The sequence below is a fragment of the Macaca mulatta genome, chromosome 12 (assembly GCF_049350105.2).
Source record: "Macaca mulatta isolate MMU2019108-1 chromosome 12, T2T-MMU8v2.0, whole genome shotgun sequence".
In the NCBI taxonomy this organism is placed as follows: Eukaryota; Metazoa; Chordata; class Mammalia; order Primates; family Cercopithecidae; genus Macaca; species Macaca mulatta.
Window position 1 is genome coordinate 17767120 of NC_133417.1, and position 27163 is coordinate 17794282.

General features: G+C 46.3%; 1 protein-coding gene across 1 annotated transcript; it reads right to left on the minus strand.

Annotated features, from left to right (window-relative positions):
* LOC100428376 (uncharacterized) lies at positions 1-27163 on the minus strand. Its single transcript, XM_077956860.1, has 4 exons — positions 26907-27163; positions 25351-25776; positions 25141-25266; positions 1-428 (listed from the first exon to the last, which is right to left on the minus strand). Exons 1-2 carry the CDS (start codon positions 27030-27032, stop codon positions 25552-25554), a joined length of 351 nt encoding a protein of 116 aa, XP_077812986.1. The 5' UTR covers positions 27033-27163; the 3' UTR covers positions 1-428; positions 25141-25266; positions 25351-25551.

Consider the following 27163-nt stretch of genomic DNA (forward strand, 5'->3'; position numbering starts at 1 on the left):
TTTTTATTTTTTTCTTTGTACAGACAAAAAGGAAGAAAACTGGGTCTTGTTACGTTGCCCAGGCTGGTCTCCAACTCCTGGTCTCAAGTGATCCTCCCAGCTTGTTCTTCCAAAGTGTTGGGATTATAGGTGTGAGCCACTGTGCCTGGCCATGTCTGAATGTTGAATGTTGACGTCTTCAGTGAATTGACCCCTCTTTCATCTATGGGACTTATGAAGAGAGAATCTTTCTGGCATTGCATAATCCTTCCCCAGGGTACTTTAGCTGTGGTCACCCTTCTTGTTATAAAACATGGCAGGTATGATGAAGGAGATCAGCTGAGCTGGACTTAGACTCTTCTCTAAGAACATCGTCAGGCACTCAGCGTTCACAGCAGGGCAGATGTAGGTTTCTAGGTACCTGAGGCTTATAGGAACTGGGGTTCATTCTAAGAAAAAGAGTATCAAATTATGAAGACAAAATTAGGCATCAATGTGAATATTAATTTAGGAGAAATCACAACAAATCGCACATCCTAACAAGCTAACAAATACTGCATACATCACAACATCTAGAAGCATAACGATATTTGTATTAGTTAACTTGGACATATGACTATAGTATGCTTTTTTCCTACATTTTTGGGCTATATTTTTTTCATATTCTTTTTGGTTGATGTCCTTGTAGGTAGTGGCTACATGTTAGTAGCCACTAACCCTAGGAGTAGGTAGGGTTCATGTTGTTGTTGTCGATGTCTGTATTTTGTGATCAAATCACCAAGACTGCAAATCCTTTTTTCAACATATTCATATGATTCACTCCCCTTCATTAAATTGGGTTATTCAAACAATTATGCTCCAAATTTATTTCTTCCTCGTAATGAAGTACTACTTTGGCATGATCTGATTTTTATAATTATTCTCTCTTCTCATCTTCATTATTTATATTTTCTTAGCTATTATGATTCTTCTCAATTTCAGGCTTTTGTCTATCAGACTTTTTAGCTTCTGTTGTGATAGAACAAGAGAGTTTTTGACATTTTGTAACTTCTTCCAGTCTTTTGTCTTTCAGTTTTTGTCTGAGACTTCTACTAGGATGTTTTCTTCTCAACACACTTGATTTTTGTAGAGTTAATAATTTTGAAATAAAGGCATTCTCAAGAGCAGTTCAAATGCATTTGAAAATTGCTGAAATGTATTGAGTTACATATTGCATAATCAAATTACTTTTTCGCCACATAGACTGATCTATTGGTGAGTATGTGTAGGGGTTTCATTACTCTGGAGTCTTTTTTCTTTGCTTTCTTTGCCCCTTTCTTTCCATTTCTGTGACAATTTGGTGCACAGTTTCATCAGGAAGTCTGAGACTTCAGAAGGGCAGGAGGATCAGATACTGTAAGGGTGATCCGCTCAGTTGGCACAAGAAATCTGGGGAAGACATTACATGAACAGTGGAATCTTCTTTCTTTGCAGAGAAAAGTGGACAAGCATCCAATTTCCAAATCAATTCTTGGGATAAACTGGTATAACTTGTTGGAAGGCAGTTTGTCAATATGTATTGCAAGCCCTAAAAATATTTATGTCCCCCTCAAATACATGCACATTCCTATAGTTTGACTGAATAATTTAATTTAGGTATATTAATTTTAAGAAAATGTTCCTGAAAATGAAAAAAGTATTAGACACCAAGGTGGTGTTAACAAAATATTCCTTAAAACAGTTTTTTTTGTTTTTTTTTTTTTTGTTTTTTTGAGACAGAGTCTTGCTCTGTTGCCCAGGCTAGAGTGCAGTGGCGTGATCTCAGCTCACTGCAACCTCCACCTTCAAGGTTCAAGCGATTCTTCTGGCTCAGCCTCCCGAGTAGCTGGGATTACAGGCGCCACCATGCCCAGCTAATTTTTTTGTATTTTTAGTAGAGACAGGGTTTCACCATGTTGGCCATGCTGGTTTCGAACTCCTGACCTCAAGTGATCCTCTCACCTTGGCCTCCCAAAGTGCTAGAATCATGGGTGAGACACCGCACCCTGCCTCTTAAAACACTTTTGGAGCCAGGTGCGGTGGCTCATGCCTGTAATCCCAGCACTTTGGGAGGCTGAGGCGGGCAGATCACGAGGTCAGGACATCGAGACCATCCTGGCTAACATGGTGAAACCCCATCTCTACTGAAAATACAAAAAATTAGCCGGGCGTGGTGGTGGACACCTGTAGTCCCAGCTACTCGGGAGACTGAGGCAGGAGAATGGCGTGAACCTGGGAGGTGGAGCTTGCAGTGAGCCGAGATGGCGCCACTGCACTCCAGTCTGGGTGACGGAGTGAGACTCTGTCTCAAAAAGAAAAACAAAACAAAACACATTTTTGGAATAAGTTGCTCCAACAATAAATGATTGGTTATTTAAATTGGGAAACATCAACTTGATGGATATTATTACTATTGAAGTTTATAGAAGGTTTGTTATATGGCACAAAATGACTCTTACATAACATTAAGCAAAACAAAAGCAAAATACAGTATTGTATATATGTTTTGATCTCAGCCAAACTAATACTAAATCCCATGCTCAGAAAAAATCCTGGAATATACATGATTTTAAAATGTACACTGTCTATATAAGTATACTATATATTTCATAAACACCCTCCCATGTCAACAAATATAGATTGTGACATAATTTTTAATAGTTGCATAGTATTTCACTGGATGCATGAACAAAAATGTTTCTGCTCTTTTAAGACATTCAGACAGCTTCAGATATTTTTCTGTTTTAAGTACACTGCAAGGAACCATCTTGCGCATTCATCTTTAGCCAGTTTTCCAATTATTTCCTCAGGATAAATTCCTAGAAGTGGAATTGCTGGGTCAAAAGCATTTTTAGGGCTTTCGAAACCGATCGCCAAATGACCTTCCAGAGCGACTATAAATTTAAGCTCCCACCAGCAGCACATGAGTGTATGGCCTTTCTCTGGTGCCTTGGCCAACAATGACTCTTCAATTTGTTTTAAAATGAAGAAAATAACTGAAGAAAATATGCCTGCAGTAGATTTGAAACTTATTAAATGTATTCAAGTTTTTATTATACAATCCTGGCTTGCTATAAAAATGTTGCTAGGAGTTAACATCTATTCCACAGTTACCATGTCCCAGGCAATGTGTGACATGAGTTAATTCTCTTAGTGCTGCAGATAACTCTATGAGGTAGGGGCCATTACCCATCAATTTCATATGTGAGGAAATGAGACACAGGGGTGCTAAAGGTAACACAGTCCAAGGTAATGAGGGGCTGAACTAAGATTTCAACCCAGGCCACAGCCTACACCATACTGTACAGCGTCTCAGTCCCTGCTGAGATGTCCCTAAGCAAGCAGTGAACCTTGTAGTTCAGGATTCACCGTGGCACCGGAAATCCCTCTAGTCCATATTCGAGGATGAGTCTCAGTTTAGGCAGAGGCCCCAGAGACCACCATTTAGAAGATTCTGAGAATCTACTACTAGCATGAGGTAGGCTGCCTGTGCAGGACCTGCCAGGACGGAGTTAAACCTAGCCTGCCAGCTCTAGCCCACCGGTCACTTGGGCTGAAGAGTCATGAGAAAAGGGTTATTTGGGACAGAGCTGAGTGTCATGATGTGCCCGCCGCTCTTGTGTTGGGTGACTGTTTCCTCCTGGTCTGCCTGGGACTGTCCTGGCCTTAGCAATGGAAGTCTTGCCTCCTGGGAAACCCCTTAGTCCTGGGCAAACTGGGTCAGCTGAGCACCATATTTCTGGGGGAAGGTTCTGGCACTTCCTTCCCACCTCAAGACAGGTGTGGGGGGCTTTGAGGGGCTCTGGAGCCGTGGCCCTGGGGACAGAGCTAACACCCATGCATCAGACACCCAGAGGACTCATGCCAGATCACACTGCTGTGCTCAACTCCGTCCCTTCTCCCTCTGGGCCTGGCCTCAGATGGTCTGAAACCCAGCTAGTGAGGATGGGGGCTGGGAGTAGAGCCAGGAGAGAGAAGAGACTAGCAACACAGACCCCTGCTCCTCCTCAGGCTGCTTTTAAGCCCGGAGCAAGCCTCAGATTGTGGGAGGAGACTGAACTTAACAGAATTTAAAGTTTGATGTTACACTGGCTTGGACATTTTAAGTCACTGAAATGAGACTTGAAAGGGCGAGGAGCACGGTGGGAGCTGCCAGGGACGTCCCCGGGGGATGGGGAGGAATGATGGCAGAGGGCAGGGGAAGGCTGAAGCTGCTTATGAGCCAGCACTGCCAAAGGCGACCCTCTCAACACTGGGCTGCTTGGAGTGGCCACTGTGGGCCGCACCCGGGCCTTGCCGCCTCCTCCCAGCAGGGGTGGAACCACAGCTGCTGCCACTTCTACTGCCTAAGGGGCAGCGGTTCGGAGTAAGAACCCAGGGTCCCCTCACTGCCCTCTGCCCATCAGGCTATGGCAAGAGCCTTTCCTCACCCCAGACGCTGCCTCCTCAAATGGAGCATCCCAGCTCTCCAAACCGCCAGAGCCCGTCCTTCTCCTCCCAAGCAACCACGATGGCTTGTTGATACATGCGAGACACCGAAATAGGTTCTGAATAGACATTGTCTTCTTTTGTCCTTATAATTTACCAGTGAGGTGTTGTTACCATCCTCATTTTTCAGAGGATCAGAGAGGTTAAGGAACTTACCCAGCTATTAAGTAGTGGAGTGGACTGGAAACCTGTTCTGCCTCCATCCAAAGCGCATGTCCAGTTCACAATTCTGCACGGCTTCCTAGCTCTTACCTCGCCTAACCTCCCAGCTCCCCACCAGGCACCTGGGAGGGGCAGCTTTGCACTGGGACCTTGGTGGGGTAGCTGCGTTTCCACTATTCCTACTTGAAACCTGGAATGTGTTTTTTCATGGGAACAATATGATGAATGGTTCCTTCCACTCCACGGTGGTTACTTATTGGTTCAGTCGCCGTGTGTGACCTGGCCTGGGGTTCTGACCACACTCGGTCATGTGATTTCCCAGGAAGAAAACACATCCTGGGTTCTAAATAGCAAATTCCAAACACACTGTTAGGACACAGCTTATTTGTGAGTTAGGGAACGTCTGCCTGTAAATGATTTTAATTTATGTGACAAGAAAAATAAACTGGGCTCTTTCATTATGCTATTTGGGTTGTTGGTTTACACAGAAGGGAGGCCACCCCGCAGTTTGTCCTTCTACAAGGGCGTCATCTGTTTGAATTATTCAATCTCTTCAAAGAGTTTGTGGCTAAGTCTATGGTACTGGAGAAGCATGTGGTTTAGTGAGTGAATTAAAAGTCAGGAGATGTGGGTCTAGCCCTCTCCTTGCCCTTAACCAGCTGTGTGACTTTGGGTGAGTCACTGTACCTCTCAGGGCATCTGCTTCTCAATCTGTACAATAAGGAGGTGACTCTTGAGAATCCCCAAGTTCCCTTCCAGTCCTCAGATCCCACGAAGAACAAGGAGCCTCAGGTGCAGAACTGCCAATGACAGGTCTGCTCAGAAATCATGTTTCCTTCTTTTGCTTCCCTTTGTAATTTTTCAAGAAAAATTCTTTAGTAATGGTGTTCTTGAGCTCTGGCAGATGAAAAAAAGAGAAAGTCAGGTTCTTTGGGGTTAAATGGAGCATTTAATAAGGGCTAAGCAAAAAGATGTGTGCTGGCCCTTTTTCTCACGTTGGATGTTTGGTTAATCGATCAGCAGATCCTGGCACCCAAGTGACAACCTGCATTGAAAAGGCGGAACTTGGCTCTCCTGCCCTTCCAGCTGTAAGAGCCTGAAACCGAAGCTATGGGGGGAATGTCTTTCATTTCCCCCTGGAAGCTGGGAGGACGTTCAGCTTAGCATTGCCAACTGTGTAATGTGGGCTTGCCTCTAAAAGAAGCCTTTTTCCTTGGACGTCTTTCAGGCCACAGTATTCCCTTTGGCACCTCTACCCACTTGGGACAAAGCCTGATGTAAAGTCTGGGTGCAACTCAGACCGGCCTGGGAAAGAATTTATTTAATAAATGGTGGAAAGTGGCTTCCTTAATGTGTCTTCAGTGGCTTTTTTATAAAGCATTTGGTTTGTCTACTTGTGTGTTTTTGCTCCATCTCTTTCCACAAAGATGGCTTATAGCAGGGATACTTACAACAAAATGATGCTGGGAAAATAAAAACAAAGAAGTAGAGAATTAGGCCTGAGAGAACTAGGAGTAGAGGGTCAAGATTAGATGCAGAGGAGCATAGATGTGTAGTCTAGGAAGGCCAAGTAGTTGTTACAGCTGAAACTCAAATTCAATGAGCTAAAATGTTCCTAGTGTCAAAGGAAGAATGGGCTACACAGTTGCATAATCCTTAGTATTAGGGAGAAGGAAAAGGTTCCAGTTATTCAGAGGAATGTTCTCTTGCCCTATTCCTTTAATAAGTATCGATTAAAGGCCCACCATGTGCCAAGCACCATGCCAGGCAAGCACTGCACTCACCCCCCAGGAACTCGGTGTCTAAAGGAGACTGGGTGAAAGAACTATATTTGTGTGCCTCCCATGTGCCAAATACTATGCATTTAGTTATGCAGTTACTGTATGTTTGACACTATGCATTTAATTATGCACCTGCTGTATATCAGACACCATGCATTTTCATTTAACCCTCATAAGTACTTATGTCAAGTAGACACTGTTACCTCTGTTTTACAGATGAGAAAACAGAGTGTCTCCTTGCAATTAAGTATCGAAGTTAGGATTCACATCAAGGCCATTCTGTCTTCTTTATGGTGCTATTGGTGGTCTAACTTCCACTATTTATTTTCCCTTCCCTTTCTTTTCTTCTTTTCCTTTTCCTTTTTTTTTTTTTTTTGAAACAGGATCTTGCTCTGTTGCCCAGGCTGGAGTGCAGTGGCATGATCATAGCTCACTACAGCCTTTACCTCCTGTTTTCAAGCGATACGTCCACCTATCCCCTCCTAAGTAACTGGGACTACTGGTGTGTGCCACTGTACTGGCTTATTTTTAAAAAATTTTTGTAGAAATGGGGTCTTGCTATGTTGCCCAGGCTGGTCTCAACTCCCAGCCTGAAATGATTCTCCCAATATGGCCTCTCGAAGTGTTGGGATTACAGGCTTGAGCCACCACAGCTGGCCCCCTGTTCCCTTTCTAACAGAACTTCAGCTTTGTTTAATTATTTACCACTTCTCAAAATAGCTACCATGGGCCAAGGGTCAATGACCCCATTTCTAATTCTTGTGGGCAGGATGGGAAGATTGATTAGCCAATCACAATAATCCCCTGTGCCTGGTTTAAGAATCTGGGCTTAAGCCAATCATTATGTGACATTCTCCTGGTGATTGTCTTAGGTCTAGGATGACAGAAGCAGGCACAGTAAGACTGAAGGAATGGCCATCAATTCCATATTTTGGGGAAAGGCTCTTCTATCTGTCTTGCTGGAAATAAACTAGTAGGTATGTTGCTGCTGGCAGCCCTTCTGTGACTCTGGAGGAAGCTGACTCTTCTGATACCAACTGTTCTGACACCAACTGGTGTACTGTAATATGATTCCCCAGATGCAAATACAAATACCCAGAGTTAGTGGAGACTCCACACTATAGGGCACAGTCCCCTACAAGACTGTTTCACTTCAAATGCCAGCCACAAGGTGGGGTCTCAGACCACCAGCATTTCTGACCAGCTGGCTACAAATCTGAGTGTTCCCACAATCCCTCTCAGGTTCAATAATTTGCTAGAATGACTCACAGAACTCAGGAAAGCCTACATTATGATTATAGTTTTATAATAAAGAATATCAATCAAGAGCATAGGGTAAGGCCTAAGAGCTTCTAGAATGCAGAGCTTCTGGGCCCTGTCCCCATGGAATTGGCCCATATCACTCTCCCAGTGCATCAGTGTGTTCATTAACCAGGAGCTCCACTGAGCTTCAACATCCAGAGTTTTTATTAGAGTGCCATTCCATTGGCATGACTGAACATTGGCCACGTGGTTGAACTCAATCTCCAGCTCTTCCTCCCTCCTTGGAGGTAGCGCTGGTTCAAAACCCCAACCCTCTAATTACGTGGTTGGTCTTTCTAGTGACCAGTCTTAATCCTGAACCATCTCAGCATAAACTCAGGTGTAATCCATGGAGCTCATGAATAACAAAGACACTCCTATCCCTTGGGAAATTCCACAGAGTTTAAGAAGCTCTGTGCCAGGAACCTGAGACAGGACCAGACAAATTCTTCATTATACAAACCTGACCTTCAGACAAACCTGAAGGTTATGGAGAAAATACCGATAGAACAGAAGAGAGACAAAGCCAGAGCCCACACTACTCTGCATTCTCTGAAATATGAGCTAGTACTTTCCTCATCATTTAAGCCAGTTTGAATTGGGTTTCTGTCACTTATAGCTAATTGATCTTACACTGACTATTATACTTTGAAGTGCAAGAAACAGAAACCCCAACAAAAAATAACTTAAACAATAAGAACTTCTGTTATTCCACAAAATGAAAATCTGGAGGTAAAACAGTTCTAGAGTTTTTGTTTTTTAACTCAGGGCTGGGACAAGGCTGGCACAAAATTTCAGGAGTCCAAAAAAATTCAATCAGCAAGATAAATAGTATTTATGACAATATTTTAAAAATGAAAATTAATGCAAAAAATTGAGAATAAAATATCACAATTTTAAGTAAAGATAATCAGCATTACTGATTTTTTTTTTTTTTTTGCTCTGGGCTTCAACATCACTCAGCACAGCACTGTTACCAACCCTGTGTTTATCTAAAATTTTGGTATTTTTTCAAAATTTTGGATATTTGCATTATTTTTATTTTTAAAACTGTTAATTCTAGGCTGGGCACGGTGATTCACACCTATAATCCCAGCACTTTGGTGGGAGGATTGCTTGAGGTCAGGAGTATGACACTGGCCTGGGCATCATAGGGAGACCCCTGTCTCTACAAAAAAGATAAAAATTAGCCAGGTGTGGTAGTGCATGCCTGTAGTCCCAGCTACTCAGAAGGCCAAGGTGGGAAGATTTCTGGAGCCCTGGAGTTCGAATCTGCTACGATTGCACCACTGTACACCAGCCTGGGAGACACAGTGAGACACTGTCTCATATATATATATATATATATATATATATAATCTTTATTACTGAGATTGAGATTTTGGGCACCCCTTAAACTTTGTGCCCTAGGTGAGTGCCTTCCTGACCTGGGCCCATTCCCACTCCATTACACCTTCCCATCCTCAGATGTTGACTGGAGACCTCAGCTGGTTTCCCTCCATGGTTGTAAGCGGACTGCCACTATTCTGGGAACAACAACATCAAACAAAAACCAGAGTGTTTTGTTCTGTGCATCTTTTTCATCAACAAGGAAAACTTTCCCAAAAGCTCCAGCAGACTTTCCTCACTGGCCAGAATTGCACCACATGCCATGTCTAAACCAGTCACTGACAAGGCCGAGGGAGCACCCACGCTTGGCTGACAGCAATCACACTGAGCCTGGGGAGGACGTTGCTTTCCTTGAGCACCTGGCCTTGTGGAGGCTGGACACCTGATCAAGTTCAAGACTTTACCCCAAAGAACACATACTATGTGAAGTTTAGAAAGAAGCCACACAACTCACTTCTCGGCCTTTTGGCTAAGATTAAGTGCAAAAAGAAGCCACACTAGTCTGTGGCATAGAACTCAAGAGTGTTGTCACCTTTGGGGAGGTGGATGAAGGTACTGATTGGAAGGCAGCATGAGGGCAGCTTGTGGGATACAAGTAATGTTCTCTATTTCTTCATCTGAGTCATGGGTACTTGGGTGTGTTGACCATTAAGCTGTAGGCATGATTTGTGTACTCTTCTGTATGTATATTTGAGGCTCAAAGTGTGGTCCATGGCCCAGCAGCATTAACATCACCCAGGAGCTTGTTTATAAATGCAGAATCGAGGTCCCAGCACCTACTGAATCAGAAGCTGCACTTTAACTACATTGCCAGGCAATACACTCACACGTTCAAGTTCGAGAAACACAGTATTATACTTCAATTTTTAAAAACTGCTTTCATAGGAAATATTGGGGCTTTCCCAGCAACGAAGGTGGGGAGATTGGGTTTGGGTAGAGCAGGAACAGTGCTGACTCGAAAGCCTGTTACAGGGTTTACAAAGTAGCTACTCACCAGTCCCTACTCAGTGGCAGCTGCTTCTGCCGCTCTTCCTCTCTTCAACTGTTCTTCACTTTCTCTGCTTTCAACAATTTGTTTTTCATCAAACAGGGGCTCAGGCAGCACCTGGGGGCTCAAAACACACTGGATGCGGACATGGTCACATGGTAAGGACAGCCACATGAAGTAAGCGTGAGATGGCGATCTCCTCTGAAATATGAGCCTCATTCCTTTGAAAGTAGCAAAGAATTATCCAGAGGCGTTGGGAAAATGGTAAGAAAATCTTACCTCTATTGAGAAAGAGTGAATGCCAAAGGCCTCCCTTCACCTGCTCCATTGCCTGTAACCAAGCACTCACCCACCTCAGCTGGAGACATTAGATTGAAAACAAACTCCCAGTCCCCATTTAAAGAGGTCAGCCGTGGGCAGTGAGGATGGGATGCTCATGGAGGTGAGGTGTGTGGTGCCCCACAGTGGGGGAAATGACTTAAAATATACATCAGCGTAATGGTGATCTCAGCCTAACACAGCTTGGTAAGGAACAGTGGTTCTGCAAGAATCCTTTGTATATGGTTTGCCAGAAGGAACATAAACTGAGATTCTAAACTCCAGAAACACAGGCATTTTAGGAACTGTCCGCTTTATTCCTTTTGCTCTTATTTAAGATACAAATTCTGCCTCTGATTCCTGCCTGCAATTTCAGGTCACCCAGACCCCTATTTGTGCCCCCATCCCTTGGTGCTGAAGACCCCCTAGGGACAGCAGAACGAACTAGCTCAGAGAGGGGACCGGGAGATAGGACCGGGAAGAGGTATCTTCTAATACGTATCAGGTACATTCTCCTTTTAAAGACTCAAGTTGGCCAGGTGTGGTGGCTCACGCCTATAATCCCAGCACTTTGGGAGGCTAAGGTGGGTGGATCACCTGAGGTCAGGAATTCGAGACCAGGCTGGCCAACATAGCAAAACTCCGTCTCGAATAAAAATACAAAAAAAAAAAAAAAAAAAAAATTAGCTGAGTATGGTGGTGCATGCCTGTAATCCCAGCTACTTGTGAGGCTGAGGCAGGAGAATTGCTTGAACCCGGGAGGTGGAGGTTACAGTGAGCCAAGATCGCGCCACTGCACTCCAGCCTGGGCGACAGAGCAAGACTCTGTCTGGAAAAAAAAAAAAAAAAAAAAAAAAAAGACTCAAGTCCATGGCAAAGTCAGCCATGGGGGAACTGAGAAAGGTTCCAGGAAGCTGTGGCCTAGTAATCAGACAAAAGCTGTATCCACCACCCAGGGGCCCACATAAAAGCTCCTGGGTAACCCACATGTACACTCATAACTATGGGCAGGGCCAGCTTCCTGGGGGTGCAACCAGTGCAGGCTTATGGGGCCCCACACTCACAACAGCCCTGTCATTGTCTGAGACTTTCTTTTTCTTTTCTTTCTCTCTTTTTTTTTTTTTTTTTTTTTGAGACGGAGTCATACTCTGTTGCCCAGGCTGCAGTGCAGTGGTGCAATCTTGGCTCACTGTAACCTCCGCCTCCCAGGTTCAAGCGATCCTCCCATTTAATAACTTTACACAAGGGGCCCTGCATTTTCATTTTGTACTGGGCTCCCCAAATTATGTAGCTGGTCCTGAATGCTAGAATGGCCAGCAAGGGGAGATGTCTTTTGCCTCTACCCCACCCCGAGGCCCAGGGTGCCCCATGAAGAATCAGATCCAACTTGTCCTGAGTCTTTCTGCCTCCAGAATGGCCTTTTGCTCCAGCTCACTGCTTTAGGCCTTCTCTGTCTTGTTTTCAATCCTTTCCTCTCTATCAGTACATATTAGTTTTCTACTGCAGACATAACAAACTACCATAACCTTGGTGACTTAAACAAGATGAATGTATCATCTGACAGTTCTGTGGTTAGGAGTCCCACCTGGGTCTCGCTGGGCTAAAATCAAAGTATTTCCTCGAGGCTCTGAGGTGAGAATTTGTCTCCCTGTGTATTCCAGCTTCTGGAGGCACCTGCCTCATAGCATTCCCTGGCCTCCTCTTCTGCCTCCCTCTCCAGCTTGCAAGGACCCTGCGTGATCTCCTTATTTGAAGGTCTGCTGATTAATCCCATCTTCAACCTTAATTCCCCTTTGCAATGTAAACTAACATACTCACAGATTCTGGGCATTAAAGTGGGGACATCTTTTGAGAGGGCCACTTTTTTGCCTACAGCACCTTATCTTTTTCCATCTTTCCCGAATCTGGAGTCCCAGCTTATCTTCTCCCTTGGCATGTTTTATTTAAAGCTCTTTCATGTTAACCATAAAGAGAAACTGATGGAAAAAAGAAGAGAAAACGGTGGGGGGAGAGAGGTGAAGGAAGAACTAAACATGTTCATCACCTTGCGATTTATGTTTTTATGTTCAAAACTCCCTTCACTACTTCCACCTCTGTTTAGCACTACTACGCCTTACATACTTGAAGATCTACAAAAATTTTAAACTTTGAAGGAAACTATACTTATGAAAAAGTGGTAGGAATCATACCCATTGAGGAGGTATAGGAATTGAGGTCTTAGAAAAGCGCTTTTCAGAAGGAGACTAGAAGAGAGAGATCCCCAAAAAACTGCATTTCCCTCTTCTGCTTCTGAATATGGAATCTATACTCTGGATCTGACTAATTGCCTGAGACTCTTAAATTTCCCTGGAAAGTCTTCAGTCCCTTCCTCCCTCCAAGGTTCTCCCCTCCTTTGAAGGGGCATGCGGAGCTCCGAGTCAACACAAATGTTCCCCTGTGGGTCCCTTACACCTGTGTCTCCCCTGGCTGGGACTCGAGCATTGCAAACACGAGCTCTTGGGCATATTGCTGAGAGAGGATCCTGGCGTGGCAAGTGCAGCCAGCTGGTCTCGTACCCACATCTTTTCAGTAAATTTCTCTCAAGCATATGTACACACACAAATACGCCTTCTGTTGAAGGCAATGAAATAATCTTTCACCACAGAGGCTGGAGAAAATGTGCAGAACCATGAAATGAAAGCAGTGCTTTCGGGTCTGTGGATGGTTTTTCATGGAGTAGAGACCCTGTTGTCACCATTGCTGAGCACTCGCAGGCCGCGTGAAAGTCTGGTGGGACACACTAGTCTCCAGTGCAGGCTCCTGGGAGAGCATCCCTGTCCAGCCCGGCTAAGGAGGCTTCACAGTCAGCCCTGTCGCAGGACCCTGTCTTCCTTTTTTGGCGGCACAGATCACTCTCAGAGATCACTTTATGGATCTGCTCGTGTGTTGTCCAACTCCCCACCGGAATGTAAGCCCAACCATCTGTTCTGTTTCCTGCTGTTTCCCCCGGTGGACTTAGATGCCCAGTCCACTCTGTCACATGCCTGGGTGTGGGTAAAGTGTGTCTTTGTTCTGGGCCCATGGGTCACTGCACTTGTGGGTTGGGCCACCCTCCCCTCTGCCACAGGGTTGCCTACCTGACCCAGCTTCTGGCCCGTCTGCTTCTCCCTCTGGAGAATCTGACCTACAACACAGGGACAGGCTTTGCCAGCTAGCGGTCACCCTGCAGGAGACATGGGGTGCACCAGGTCCTGGGGAGCTGAAACGACAAGAAAGCAGAGGAAGCTGGTTCCTGCCAGGACTGGGGCAACAGCAAGGGAAGCCAAGGTTCCACCGGTCCTTCTCAGGGCACTGTGCAGTGGGAGTGAAGCAATGAGCCCTTACAGCTCAGCACCATGGTTCTCTCACAGGGCCAACTCTGCGCTGCTGGGCACAGAAAAGCAAACTGCTCTTTCCCTCTGAGGGCAGCCTGGGAAGGTTTCCAGGGGAGGGGATCTTGAGTCAAAACTTGAAGAATGAGTGGGGGCATGCCAGGGGTGAGGAGATGAATGCAAATCCCATTACTCCTGCTGTGCGAGATGCTCTCCTTAAAAGAACTCGTTCGTCTGTCTCTGTCTCTCTCTCTCTCTCTCTCTCTCTCTTTTTCTCTCTCTCTTTGAGACAGGGTCTTGCTCTGCTGCTCAGGCTGGAGTGCAGTGGTGAGATCATAGCTTAATGCAGCCTTGACCTCTTGGGCAAGCAATTCTCCTACCTCACCCTCCAGAGGCGCTAAGACGACATGTGCAAGCCCCACGCCGGTCCACCCCTCCAGAGGCACTAAGATGACATGTGGAAGCCCCCACGCTGGTCTAACCCTCCAGAGGTGCTAAGATGACATGTGCGTGGCCCCACGCCGGTCTAACCCTCCAGAGGTGCTAAGATGACACGTGCAAGCCCCCATGCCGGTCTAACCCTCCAGAGGCGCTAAGACGACATGTGCATGCCCCCACGCCGGTCTAACCCTCCAGAGGCGCTAAGATGACATATGCGAGCCCCCACGCGGGCCTAATTTTTATTTTTTATTTTTTGTAGATGTAGGGTCTCACTTTGTTGCCCAGACTGGTCTTAAACACTTGGCCTCAAGTGATCCTCCTGCCTTGGCCTCCCAAAGTGTTGGGATTACAGGTGTGAGTCACCACACCTGGCCTTCCCAGTTTCTTTCTCTGTGAAAGAGTGATAAGAGCCCCTCCATGCTTTGGGCTTTTGGGGGTCACAACAATGGGAGCTCAAGCGCCTGGCACTTGTAGCAGGTAGCTCTTATTCCAGGTGACAAGGTGGCACACACTTCCTGTCTGCTCTCTGCCCTTCATTCCCTCCCTATTGCCTTGTCTGGGTTCAAACCCTCTTCCTTGCCCAAGCTTGCATTGCAGCTGTTGTCTGTACCAATTTCACCATTAAGTCCCATGTGCCTCAGTCAGGGATGTGGGGTCAGTGTGACCCCTGACCAGTAGCCCAGGCTGCCCCCTGGCCATTTTCTTGCCTTCATCACTAGGATCTAAGCAGCCCCCTGGGGCTGGCAGTGACCCCCAGCACAGTTGCTGTCATGGCCTGCCAACTCCGCCTGCCTCACCCTTTGCTGTTTCATAGCCAAGCCCCTAACCAGGCTGAGTCTGAGGAACAGAGTAGGGGCAGATCGAAGGAGTGGTCATTTGAGGGGCATCCCATGATAACATCTCCAGCAGCCAGATTCTGCTGCTTTGGGGAAGTCACCCATGCTTTGTCCCACCCCTGCCACCTTCTTTTTCTGTATTTTTCTCAGGGCCATGGAGAAAGGATTCATGAGCTCATGTCTCGGAAATGCTTTGAAGATGAGAAACACTGAGCATTTTCCCAACAGCCCTCAATTTACTTTTTCAGCATTCTCTCTGGGCTGTCAAGCCTTTGTAGTTATTTTTATAAATAGCAATTGCTGGCTGCTTCCATTTTTACCCAGGAAAACTCCACCTCCAGCTGGAACTGGCTGCCATCCTACAGCAGACCAGCCATGGGGCTAGATCTGTCCCCATTTCTCTTGACCAACTCCCTTTGCACATCCCTCCCTTTGTTGCAGACCCCACCTCACTGTCTCTTGTACGCCTCCAGTGCCACCCTGTCTCCCTGTCACCAAGACACTGATCTGTCCCAATGACTCTTCATACACAGCCCAAGTTCTCCAACATGGCACACAAGACCGTCTGTGCCTTGGCCACCACTCACCTGTTCAGCCACATCCCTGGTCTTGTCCCCTACCACTTCTGGGCTCAGTCATCCTGAACTACCTCTTGTTCCCTGAAGCAGGCCAGGTCATGGCTCTAGGCCAGGAGGGAAGACAGTCCATAGAAAATGGAGATGGAGCCTGGTGGTAGGTCTGCCCTGGTATGGAGGGTAGAGCAGGCTCCTTGACTGATGCACAGTTATGTTTTGTTTTACTTTTTGGAGTCATGGCCTCACTCTGTCACCCAGGCTGGAGTGCAGGGGCTCAAACACGGCTCACTGCAGATTCAAGCTCCTGGGCTCAAGTGATCCTCTTACCTCTGCCTTTCAAGTAGCTGGGACTACAAGTGCCAGCCATCCCACTTGGCTAATTTTGTTTTAAGAGATGGGGTCTCTCTATGCTGCCCAGGCTAGTCTGGAACTCCCGGCCTTGAGTGATCCTCCTGCCTTGGGCTTCCAAAGTTTGAGCCATCATTTAAATATTTAAATGAAATATTTAAATAATATAAAAACTCATGGGGAATAATGTAATGAATATTTATGATACAATGAATACAATGAACAACACAATGGCCTAATAAATGACAAATCACCTTTATTATCTATGGACCTCTTTTTACCCTCCAGCTCTCCCCACCAATGAAAACCATTATCAGGCTGGGCGCAGTGGCTCACACCTATAATCCCAGCACTTTGAGAGGCTGAGGCAGGCAGATCACCTGAGGTCGGGAGTTCAAGGCCAGCCTGACCAACATGGAGAAACCCTGTCTCTACTAAAAATATGAAATTAGTCGGGCATGGTGGTGCATGCCTGTAATCCCAGCTACTCAGGATGCTGAGGCAGGAGAATCACTTGAACCCAGGAGCCGGAGGTTGCGGTGAGCCGAGATCGTGCCATCGCACTCCAGCCTGGCAACAAGAGTGAAACTCGGTCTCAAGAAAAGGAAAACCATTATCATAAGTTTGGTGTCTAATATTTCTAGGCAAGTCTTCATGCTTTATGTGTATACGTACCTAAATAATATATAGCAGTGTTTTGTGTGTTCTTAGACTATGTAAATGCTGACTTGCTGTACATATCCTTATGAGATTTACCCTCTGCTCAATAAGCTAACCCTTGCTTTCTTGCTGATACCAATAATAATCTTTTTATTACAGTCTTAACAAGAGTCATGCCAATCAGTGAGGTTCTAAGGGTGGGAGTGGTAGGAGCAGTCTAGGCTGCAGGAAGGAACATTTTGTCACAGGCATTGTTTAGAATTGCTGGTGCATGCATGCTGGTAATAAAAAGCAGACCAACTTTCAGTGTCAGGCTGTCCTAACAAATACCACGTACTGGGTGGCTTAAGCAATAGACATTTCTTTCTCACAGTTGTGGAGGTTGGAAGTGGAAGGTCAAGGTGTTGGCAGGGTTGGTTTCTCCTGAGGCCCTTCTTCTTGGCTTGTGGATGCCGCCTTCTTGCCGTGTCTTCATGTGGCCTTTTCTCTGAGCCCATGCATCCCTGGTGTCTCCGTGTACCCAAATTTCCTCTTATAAGGACACCAGTCACATTGGATTAGGGTCCAGCCAAATGGCCTCATTTTTACTTAATCATCCTTAAAGTTCTTACCTGCAAATACAGCCCCATTTTGAGCTACTGGGGGTTCAGGCTTCAACATATGAATTAGAGAGGACACAAGTCAACCCATCACAATCACCAAGCCCCAGTGTCCAGGGGGTGAAATATACTCTGCTGCTGTGGGGCACCATAGAACCAAGTGGTAGGAGAGAGTAAAGAATTGAGAGCAACAATCTACCTATCAAACTGAGGTGCTATCTCCATTTTACAGATAAAGAAACAGGCCCAAAGACCAGCCCCGAGCCACATCACATATCTAGGAAGTGGCATCAAGGGGTGCCTCAATGGCAACGCCTCAGACAAATCCAGGTCTCTTTGCCGCCCTGCAGCACGGCTGCTCCACCTTCTTCTTGTTCTCAACCCCCAGGCTCTGGACCTGTCTCCGTCCTCAGGACCACGTACATGGAAATTCTGCTGCCGGGGATGCCAGCCCATAACTTTTGGGAGAAACTCTCCCATCAGGTATCCAGTGACAGCTGCCAGTGGGTGCCAGGGTAACAGGGTATTTGTGTTCCAGGTCATCTGGCATACCTTGCTCCTTCCCCACCCCAGGACCCTCATCTCAGGGAGCCTCTTCTGCTGACTTCTGGAAAGGCCTGGACTCCTTTGTTCCATGGAGTTATCAGGTAACTGCCAAGAGTCCTCAGTTTGCTATTCCCCAGCGCCTTGTCGAGCTTCCTTGGGTGTCCCAGGTCTTGCTGTGTTCAGCGCGGCTTGAGTCATACTTGGTCTTCTTGAGCAATGATAAAGGTGGCTGTTAGTTAGGGAACGAAGACAGCCTCAGAGGGGAGAAGGCTATCAGTATTTCAAGCCCCAGATGATGTGAAAAACTGAGCCTTTGTTTGGGAGTGTCACCCCCCAGGACTTGTGTGTTTCTGCCCGGAAGCATTTTCCGCTTTCTGAAGGCGGAAGCTCTATTTTTCGTTTTATTGACTGCCTATGTGCCAGGGGCTTTGTGAATATCACTGCACTGAAATTCCCAATACCCAGCAAGAAGGCATTATTATCCTCATTTTACAGATGACAAAATAGAGATTAAACAACTTACTTAACTCTTTGAACTCCATGGGGCACAAACATGAAACGATTCTATTTTTTCTCCAGATCTTTTTAGAGATTTATACCAAATCTTCTTTTCATAATTCCATAGCTTTTTGGTTGTTTTTAGGTATTAAAAAACCTCTACGATCCAGTCCACTTCCTTTTCAAAGCCTCAAATCTTGAATCTGATGTCATATCCACTGCCTGCGCTTCCTCCAGACCAGCCTGCCTCAAGTCAGGCACCCGTCGTGAGGGTGGGATGGTCGGTCTTCATCCCTCTCCTCCCTCTTTTGGTCCCTGTCTCTTCCCCTTCTTGGGGACTTGGGGAAGAGGAGGGAGTGAGATGGGTAAGATAATCTTTTTGCTTCATGGGGCATTTGATTGTAGCCTCTTCTTTGCGGGTTTTGTGGGTTCTCTACTGCTGTTCTCAAGATGGCAGGTGTCCAAGTGCCATTTCCCAAGGGGAATTACTTTGGGTCCCTCCCTCAGCCTCTCCCTCTGACAGCTGGAGTCCCTCTGTCTGCGGTGGGCTCTTGGGGGCAGTGCTGGTAGACACGCCAGGAAACCTGCTGCCCCACAAAACTCGTGAGTAGGGCTTGGGCATGTGAGCTGCTCCACTGCAGACTCCTCCATCCTGCCCTGTGGATGCCTGAATGTGCTTCTTACAGGCATCCACGATCTGGAAGCGCAATTCTCTTGCAGTGCCTCCCTTGACTGAGGAGGGGAGAGCCAAAATACTGCCCAATACACTGCTCCTATAAACTCCAGGGAATTTCCCCCTGGAATCTCATCTTCTGCTTACACAGTCTGAGGAGATGGCAAGGCTGCGGTGTGGTTGGGTCTAACAGAGTTGAGTTGGGACATTCTAACCAGTTAAGTGTAATGTATTTATTTTTATTGGGGTGAAATCCACATCACATAAAATTAATCATCTTAAAGTGAAAATCCAGTGGCATTTAGCGTCTTCACAATGTTTCGCAATCACCACTTCTATCTAGTTCCAAAACATTTTAATCACCCGCAAAGAAAACTCTGCACCGATTAATCAGTTACTCCCCGTTTCCCCTTTCCTCAGCCCCTGGCGACCACCAATGTGCTCTCCATCTCTATGGGTTTACAAGTGCGTGCATTTTGACATCTTTCTTTTGGGTCTGCTTTCCCCAAGATTAGCTGGATGACTCTATCACTCTATCAACCATCACCAAATACTCCTTTTTAATTTTTTTTTTTTTTTTTTGAGAGGGAGTCTCGCTCAGTCATCTAGGCTGGAGTGCAGTGGTGTGATCTCAGCTCACTGCCAGCTCTGCCTCCTGGGTTCACGCCATTCTCCTGCCTCAGCTTCCTGAGTAGCTGGGACTACAGGCGCCCGCCACCACGCCCGGCTAAGTTTTTTGTATTTTAGTAGAGATGGGGTTTCACCGTGTTAGCTAGGATGGTCTCGATCTCCTGACTTTGTGATCCGTCTGTCTCGGCCTCCCAAAGTGCTGGGATTACAGGCATGAGCCACTGTGCCTGGCCTGATATTTTTATTTCATTTTATTTTTTGTAGATATAGGGTCTCACTATGTTTCCCAGGCTGGTCTTGGACTCCTGGGCTCCTTCCATCTTGGCCTCCCAAAGTGTTGGGATTACAGGAATGAGCCACCATATCTGGCTCACCAAAGGCTTCTGATATCCTTAATGGATCAAATATTTCTTGAAAATTCAAAGGGATTGTAGTATGTGGTGGGATTTTTAGGCAGGAATCACCAATTATTAACTTTCAGTAACCATCTCTAAATGGCCACAACTGCACTGACCTCAGAGCCATAATCTGTCAGGCAACAGGCACTTAGTGAGGACCCTTGTCTGCATTTCATAACACAGTGGTGGGTGCCACAGAAAAATGGAAAGAGACGTGCATAGTACAGTGGAAAATCCACCCAAAGTGGATGCCTGTTCTGATGCCAACTTGCTATGCATTCTTAGACAGATTACTTAGCTTCCCTGGGCCTCAGTTTTTTTATCCATGAGTAGTGATGTGTTATTTATGCAAATTGTAAAACAATAAAAAGAAAAATCAAGTCTCAGAATAGGTAACCTTTAAGTTTTCTTTGCTGTTAAGGTCATTATGAGACTTAGTTCTTGCCTCTGTGTGACTTTACCTACTATGAGGCAAACAAAACAAAGAAATGTAGGAAAAAATAAAAGAGTCAGTACCAAGCTGGGGCTCAGTGACTTGGAGTCTCTAGGGGTACAGAGAAGAGAGGACAGGGTGAAGGGCTGTGGACCAAAATTGACAGGATAGTTTTTACAAAGGGTGCTGTGAGAAGTGGGCATGAGCAGGGTGTGCCAGTGCGACTCTGTGTATGTGTGTGTGTGTGTGTGTGTCTGCGTGTGATTGTCTAGTGGGGAGGACTGCTTAAGATTAAAAGACGCTCAGGAAACATATCTACCAAATGCAATGTGTGAACCTTGTTTAAATCTTGATTTGAACAAACCAACTGTAAAATAGACATCTCTGGAACAATTGGGGGAATTTGAATATGGATTGCGTATTCGATGGCCATAAGGAAGTTTTGCTCATGTTGTTAGGTGTGTTAATTTGTGAACACGGGTGTGAACAACTAAATATGCCTGTTATGTAAGAAAATGTCCTTATTTTTCAGAGATACATGCTGAAATCATTTAGCAACATTATGATGCCTGAGATTTTTTTTTCCACAAAAATAAAAATAGATGAAACAAATGTGGCAGAATGGTAATCATTGTTAAAGCTAAGAGATGGGTGTTTGGGTGTTTCTTGTATGGTTTGTATGAGTCAGGATCTAACCAGGAGACAAAGACCACTGGAGTCGTGAAAACAGAAGGACTTTGAGGCAGAGTACTGGTTACACAGTGGGTGGGAGACTGAGCAGCCAAACACACAACCCTGAGATTAGTATCAGATGTGACAACCCTGAGCTGGGGGCAAGGCCAGGAAAGTGCTGTCGATGGAGAGCAGGGGGCTGTAGCACAGGGGCAAAGCAGAAAGCACAGCAGGCCTTTTGGGAGAGGTGCTAGAGCCACGGCGGAACCACAGCTGCAGCAGGGACACTACCCGAGGTAGAAAGAGAGGGAAAACCTTGGCGTGTCCCATCCTCCCACCTCCCTGTCTCTTGCTAGTGCTCCCTGTTGGCCAAGCCCCATCTCCAACCAAAATGGAGTCATCAGGGGCGGCTCCATGCAACACGGAGCGGAAGAGGGGAGGGGTGAGTGGCACAGATGTGAAGCCTGACAGGTCCAGGACCTGCGCACTGTTCTCTCTGTGCATTTTTGTTTGTTTGTCTGATCTCTACCCGGAAGCATAGTTTGCACATTAGCATCTCATCCTATCAGGCTTGCGGTGGAGGCTTCTTGCCACCTTCCAGAGAGCTCTGGACAGCAGGGCCCTCGGGGCAGAAGAGCCATTATTTCCATTTTACAGCAGCTGCTGGAAGCTCAGTTAACACCTTTCTGGCAAAGAAACCAAGAATGTTTCTGTGTCAGCTTCGCCTGCTGACAAGGACCCAGAAAGAATCCACTGCTGTCACTGCAGAACCTTCGGCTTTGAGGAACCACGGAGATTTGGCCTAATTCTCCACAGTGGTCCCAGTGGTGACCTAACCCAAATCCATTTCCTTGTCTTCCTGCCACCAGAACCTTGATTTTGTTCAGGCTGATAATGTGCCCAGCTAAACAAATTTGCTTTCCCAGTGCTCTTGGAGTTACTGATGACCATGTGATCAAGTTCTGACCAATGAGATGTAGATGGAAGACCTTGGGATGGGTGAGCCTTCCAGAATAAAAACGCAAGTCTCAGGCCGGGCGCAGTGGCTCACACCTGTAATCCCAACACTTTGGGAGGCCGAGGCGGGCAAATCACGAGGTCAAGAGTTCGAAAGCATCCTGGCTCACACGGTGAAACCCTGTCTCTACTAAAAATACAAACAATTAGCTGGGCATTGTGGTGTGTGCCTATAGTCCCAGCTACTCGGGAGGCTGAGGCAGGAGAATCGCTTGAACCCGGGACGCAGAGGTTGCAGTGAGCCGAGATCACGCCACTGTACTCCAGCCTGGGCGACAGTGCGAGACTCCTTCTCAAAAATAAAATAAAATAAATAAATAAATAAATGAAATAGAAAGGCAAGTCTCTTTCCTCTCCCACGTCTTCCTGTGTGAAACATGGGTGCGATGCCTGGTGATGCAGCAGCAGCCTTGTGACTATGAGGGCTAATGTTAGATGCTGGGAGAAGAAGGCTGGGACGATGATGACATTTTTGAGCAGCTTCACCAGTCCTGGAGTGCCTAACCCTGGACCTCTGGTAAGGTAATTAAAATAAATCTCTTACTTATTTAACCCACTGTTTCTTGGGTTTTGTATTATTTGCAGGTGAACACATACTTGACTTAAACCAAAAAATATGTTTTTTACTCAACAAAAGAAAAAAAAGGAAGCTGGTTTTTCAAGGAAGTAACACAAAAGAAGTAAAGTTGGTTACCAAGGAAGAGACTAGCAGCATTACCTCTATGGCACAGTGCTAGCCACTCAGCCAAGGAAATATATGCTGACAAATGGGTGAACAGACATGAACAAGTGAGTGGCCATCTGAGCAGTGAATCTGAAAAGCATGAAGACTCCTAGTGGTGAGGCCACCTCTTCCATTTCCCCACAGGAAGCCAGCAACAAATATTGCCAGAATTCAGCCGGGTGCTGGGGCTCACGCCTGTAATCCCAGCACTTTGGGAGGCTGAGGTGGGTGGATCACCTGAGGCCAGGAGTTCAAGACCAGCCTGGCCAACATGGCAAAACCCCGTCTCTACTAAAAAAACACAAAAAGTAGCTGGGCATGGTGGTGAGCGACTGTAATTCCAGCTACTTGGGAGGCTGAGGCAGGAGAATTGCTTGAACCTGGGAGGTGGAGGTTGCAGTGAGCGAGATCGCACCACTGCACTCCAGCCTGGGTGACAGAGTGAGACTCTGCCTTAAAAATTAAAAAAAGTATATATATATATATATATATATATATACTCCCAAAGTGTATGTGTATATATATACACACACACACATACACACACACACATATAGCCAGAATTCCTGGCATTGTCACAATTACCAGGGGTTAAGGAATTATTTCCTGAATGTCATGGTAAAAATGCAAGTAGATTACATGGAAGGAAAATACATAAGTTTGTTCATCACCCAACAGGACTCTAAGGGGATAGGTGTAGTGGACACAACCTAAAATGGCCCCCAATGAGCCACACCCTGTATAACCCCCACCATCTCTTCTTGAGTATGGGAGGAAACTGGGACTTGCTTCTCATCGACAGAATATAGCCTGGCCAATGTGATGGACTGTCACTCCTTTTATTAAGTTACATTATATGGCAAAGGGGGTTTTATACACACACACACACACACACACACACACACAAACACACACGGATCTGAATGGGCTGAAGGGAGAGAGAAACTTGTATGTGCTGACTTTGTGGATGTAAGCTGCCATGTTGTGAGAATGCCACATAACAAGGAACTATGGACAACCTTTAGAAGCTGAGGGGGGCTCCTGCTGACAGCTAGCAAGAAAATAGGGACTTCAGTCCTACAACCATATGGTGATAAATTCTGCCAACAACCTGAATGAGTCTGTGAGACTTGGGAGACTTTGAGGCTAGTCAACAGTGTGTGCCCAGGCTCTGAGACCAGCCCCAGTCCAGCCTCCAGATGAGAATGCAGCCTAGCTGATCCTTTGATTGCTGCCTTATGAGTCCCTGAGCAGAGGACCCAGCGAGGCTGTGCCCAGGAACTGTAAGATAATAAAGGTGTGCTGGAATAAGCCACTAGGTTCGTGGAAACCTCATACACAGCAATGGAATAGAGAATAAAGATGCTTTGGTGCAAGAAGGCTTTGAAAAGTCAGCCTGGGACCTGGCCAGGGGAGGGGAGATCTGGGCAGAACATTCATTTGTTCATTCATTGATTTGTCAGCTGCTTAAAAAGGGCCCCTAATACGTGTCAGGCACTAGGTCACCAAATGAGGCTTTTGTCTCACACTCCTATTTCAGTTTTAGCCAGAGCCGCAACTTTCCTTTCCAGATGTGGCTGAAGGGATAGGAAGGGGAATTCAAATTTTACTGAGTTCCCACAGGACCTGGGCATGGAACCAGATGCTTTCCATATGTTGACTCTATCAGTCATCACAATGACCCATAAGGCATCGATTAATATAACCATTTTACAGATTTAAAACACTGAGGTCACATAGTGGTAGAGTTGAGATTCTGAGAAATTAAGTCAGCTCTTCCCATTCTAAGCTGGGTTTTTGGCTTAGGGAAAAACCAGGTCATCTGAGCTCATGTGGCCTACTTTATTTTCTTATGTTTGCACAATGATGAAAATGTGTCCTACTTTATCAAGCCACCTTCCTCCTCCTCCTTTCCTTCCCTTCTCCTTTATCAGAAGCACATTCTTTTTTTTTTTGAGACGGAGTCTGGAGTGCAATAGCACAATCTTGGCTCACAGCAACCTCCGCCTCCCAGGTTCAAGCGATTCTCCTGCCTCAGCCTCCCGAGTAGCTGGGATTACAGCCATGCGCCACCATGCCCAGCTAATTTTTGTATTTTTAGTAGAGATGGGGTTTCACCATGTTGGCCAGGATGGTCTCAATCTCCTGACTTCGTGGTCCACCCACTTCAGCCTCCCAAAGTGCTGGGATGACAGGCATGAGACACCACACCCAGCCCAGAAGCACATTCTTAAGAGTTAAAATATTATGCATTAAAAAATACCATCTGGTAGTAACTTATGGAAGCTTCTAAACGGAATAAATGTCTAGAGTACCTTCGTCACTTCCTTTGTCAGCACGTTCTTCCTCTTCCATGGAGACATTATTAGACCATGCTTTCAAATGCTTTCTAAATTTGAATCTGGTGTCAACACTCCTTTCAGTTGCATTCCACTGCATTGCTGTGAGGGTTTAGTGAAAGAACACAGATAAAGTATCTGCCTTTTATAAAATACAAAGTTCTGTATTTTTCTCTTTTCACTTACCATGTGCACTGGTCAAAGTCCTGGCAGGAACGGCATTCATACTGACGCTTCAGATGAAGGGCTATTTAGTAAAGGATGATTTACAGAGATGCGGACAAGTTTAAGGAAACCAACAAAGGATGTTGAGGCACCCAGCAGTTGGCAATAGCAGGAAGCTGTTACCACCCTTAGGATCAAGGGGGTAGTGGCAAAAAATGGTGGTCACAGAGTCCAAGGGGAGGCTGCCCAGTGGAAGCTGCAGTCCTGGAGGCCCCGAGACAGGCAGGGAGTGGAGGAGACAGATCCCAGCCTCTCCTCCCAGCCTTCCATCTTCTGCTGGTGTCTCCCGTTGGCTGAATCCAGCTTGAAGCCAGAGGGGAAGGGAGTCGGGGTAATGCAGAGCATGGGGCCAACCTCCTGGGGTGCGGGGCAGGGCAGAGCAAGATTCTGCAAGAACGAATGGAGAAAAACATCCACATTATATGTGAGCAGTATCCCATGTCATTAAATATCCCTGGACGCCAGGGTTTTTAACTGCTAAATAACATGTCATCATACGGTGGGACTACAGGTTATTATCAGTAGTAGCATGAAGGGACATTTGGCATGGCCCCTGTTCAATGAGTGTGATGGGCAGCTTTGCCCATAATTATTTGTCACCATCTGCCATTTTACATGACTCAGTGGATGGGGCCTCTCCACAGGCCACAGGCTTGGAGAGTTCAGGTGAGAAACCCCAGAGGCCCAGCCCCGTTCCCAGCTGTCCCAAGACGTCCCTAGAAACCATGATGTGCCATCAACTCCTACTTTCTTTGCCCAGTTACTAGTCAGGAGTAGTACCCAAAAGAATTGTTCTAGAGGAAAATGCAGGGCTGGGCCCAGGGCTGAGGGCTAAAAGTCCAATGGTGACAAAGGTGCCACTCCCTAGCAGGCTAGTAAAGCGACGAGGTGTTCCTAGCTCTCTGGGCTTCCACCGGCCCTTCCCCCGGGGGCTCCTGCTAAGCCGGCCACGCCCTGGGCCACGGTGAGCTTGCTCCCCCTGCTGGCCAGACAGGGCATCTGCGGGAAACAGTGCCCAGAGGGCTTCTGCGGGTCACAGGAATTGGCCACTCTGAGGATAGTCAATAGTATGCACCCACGCTCTGGAACCAGCCCCCTGAGAAGTTCCCACAGGGCTTTGAGCATGCAAGGGATGACATCCCTGGGATAGAGGGCTGTTTTGGTTAGAGCAGGAGCTCTGACACTATTGGAAATTTAAATTGGCATACATATCAACAACCTTAAATATGTTCAATTCAGCCTCACCTCCTCCAGGAAGCCTTCTGCAATCACACTCCCCACCCACCCAGTGCAATCTTTATGCCCTTTTCCCCTGCTCCCATGGCATTTTTGCTTGTGTCTGACTCAGGTGAATAAGAAAAGTAACTTTATTTTGCATTAATTTTTACATTTTTATTTTGATCTCCAATTCCAGCAAAAAGTGGTAGTAACTTAATTGTAGTCATTTCAGGGTTCTCTCCTGCCCTTTCCCTGGGATTATGTCCTAGAGCAAGGTGGGTGAACAAAGGAACTCTTACGTAGTGCCAAGACAGGAGCCACCAATCCTCTTTGTCATCTGTCTTCACAAGCACCATCTCACTCACTGCTGAGATGTTCCTGGGCAGCAGCCAGTAGCCAAGGAGTTCCCATGAGAGGCCCCACATTCCTGATGGTAGGACCCCTTCACTTGTTACATTGCTGAAACCGTCTTTGCAATATTATGACTGAGGAAATGATGACAGTGAAAGAAATCAGACCTAACTGACTCCACCTTGCTTCTAACGTTTAAGCTGTC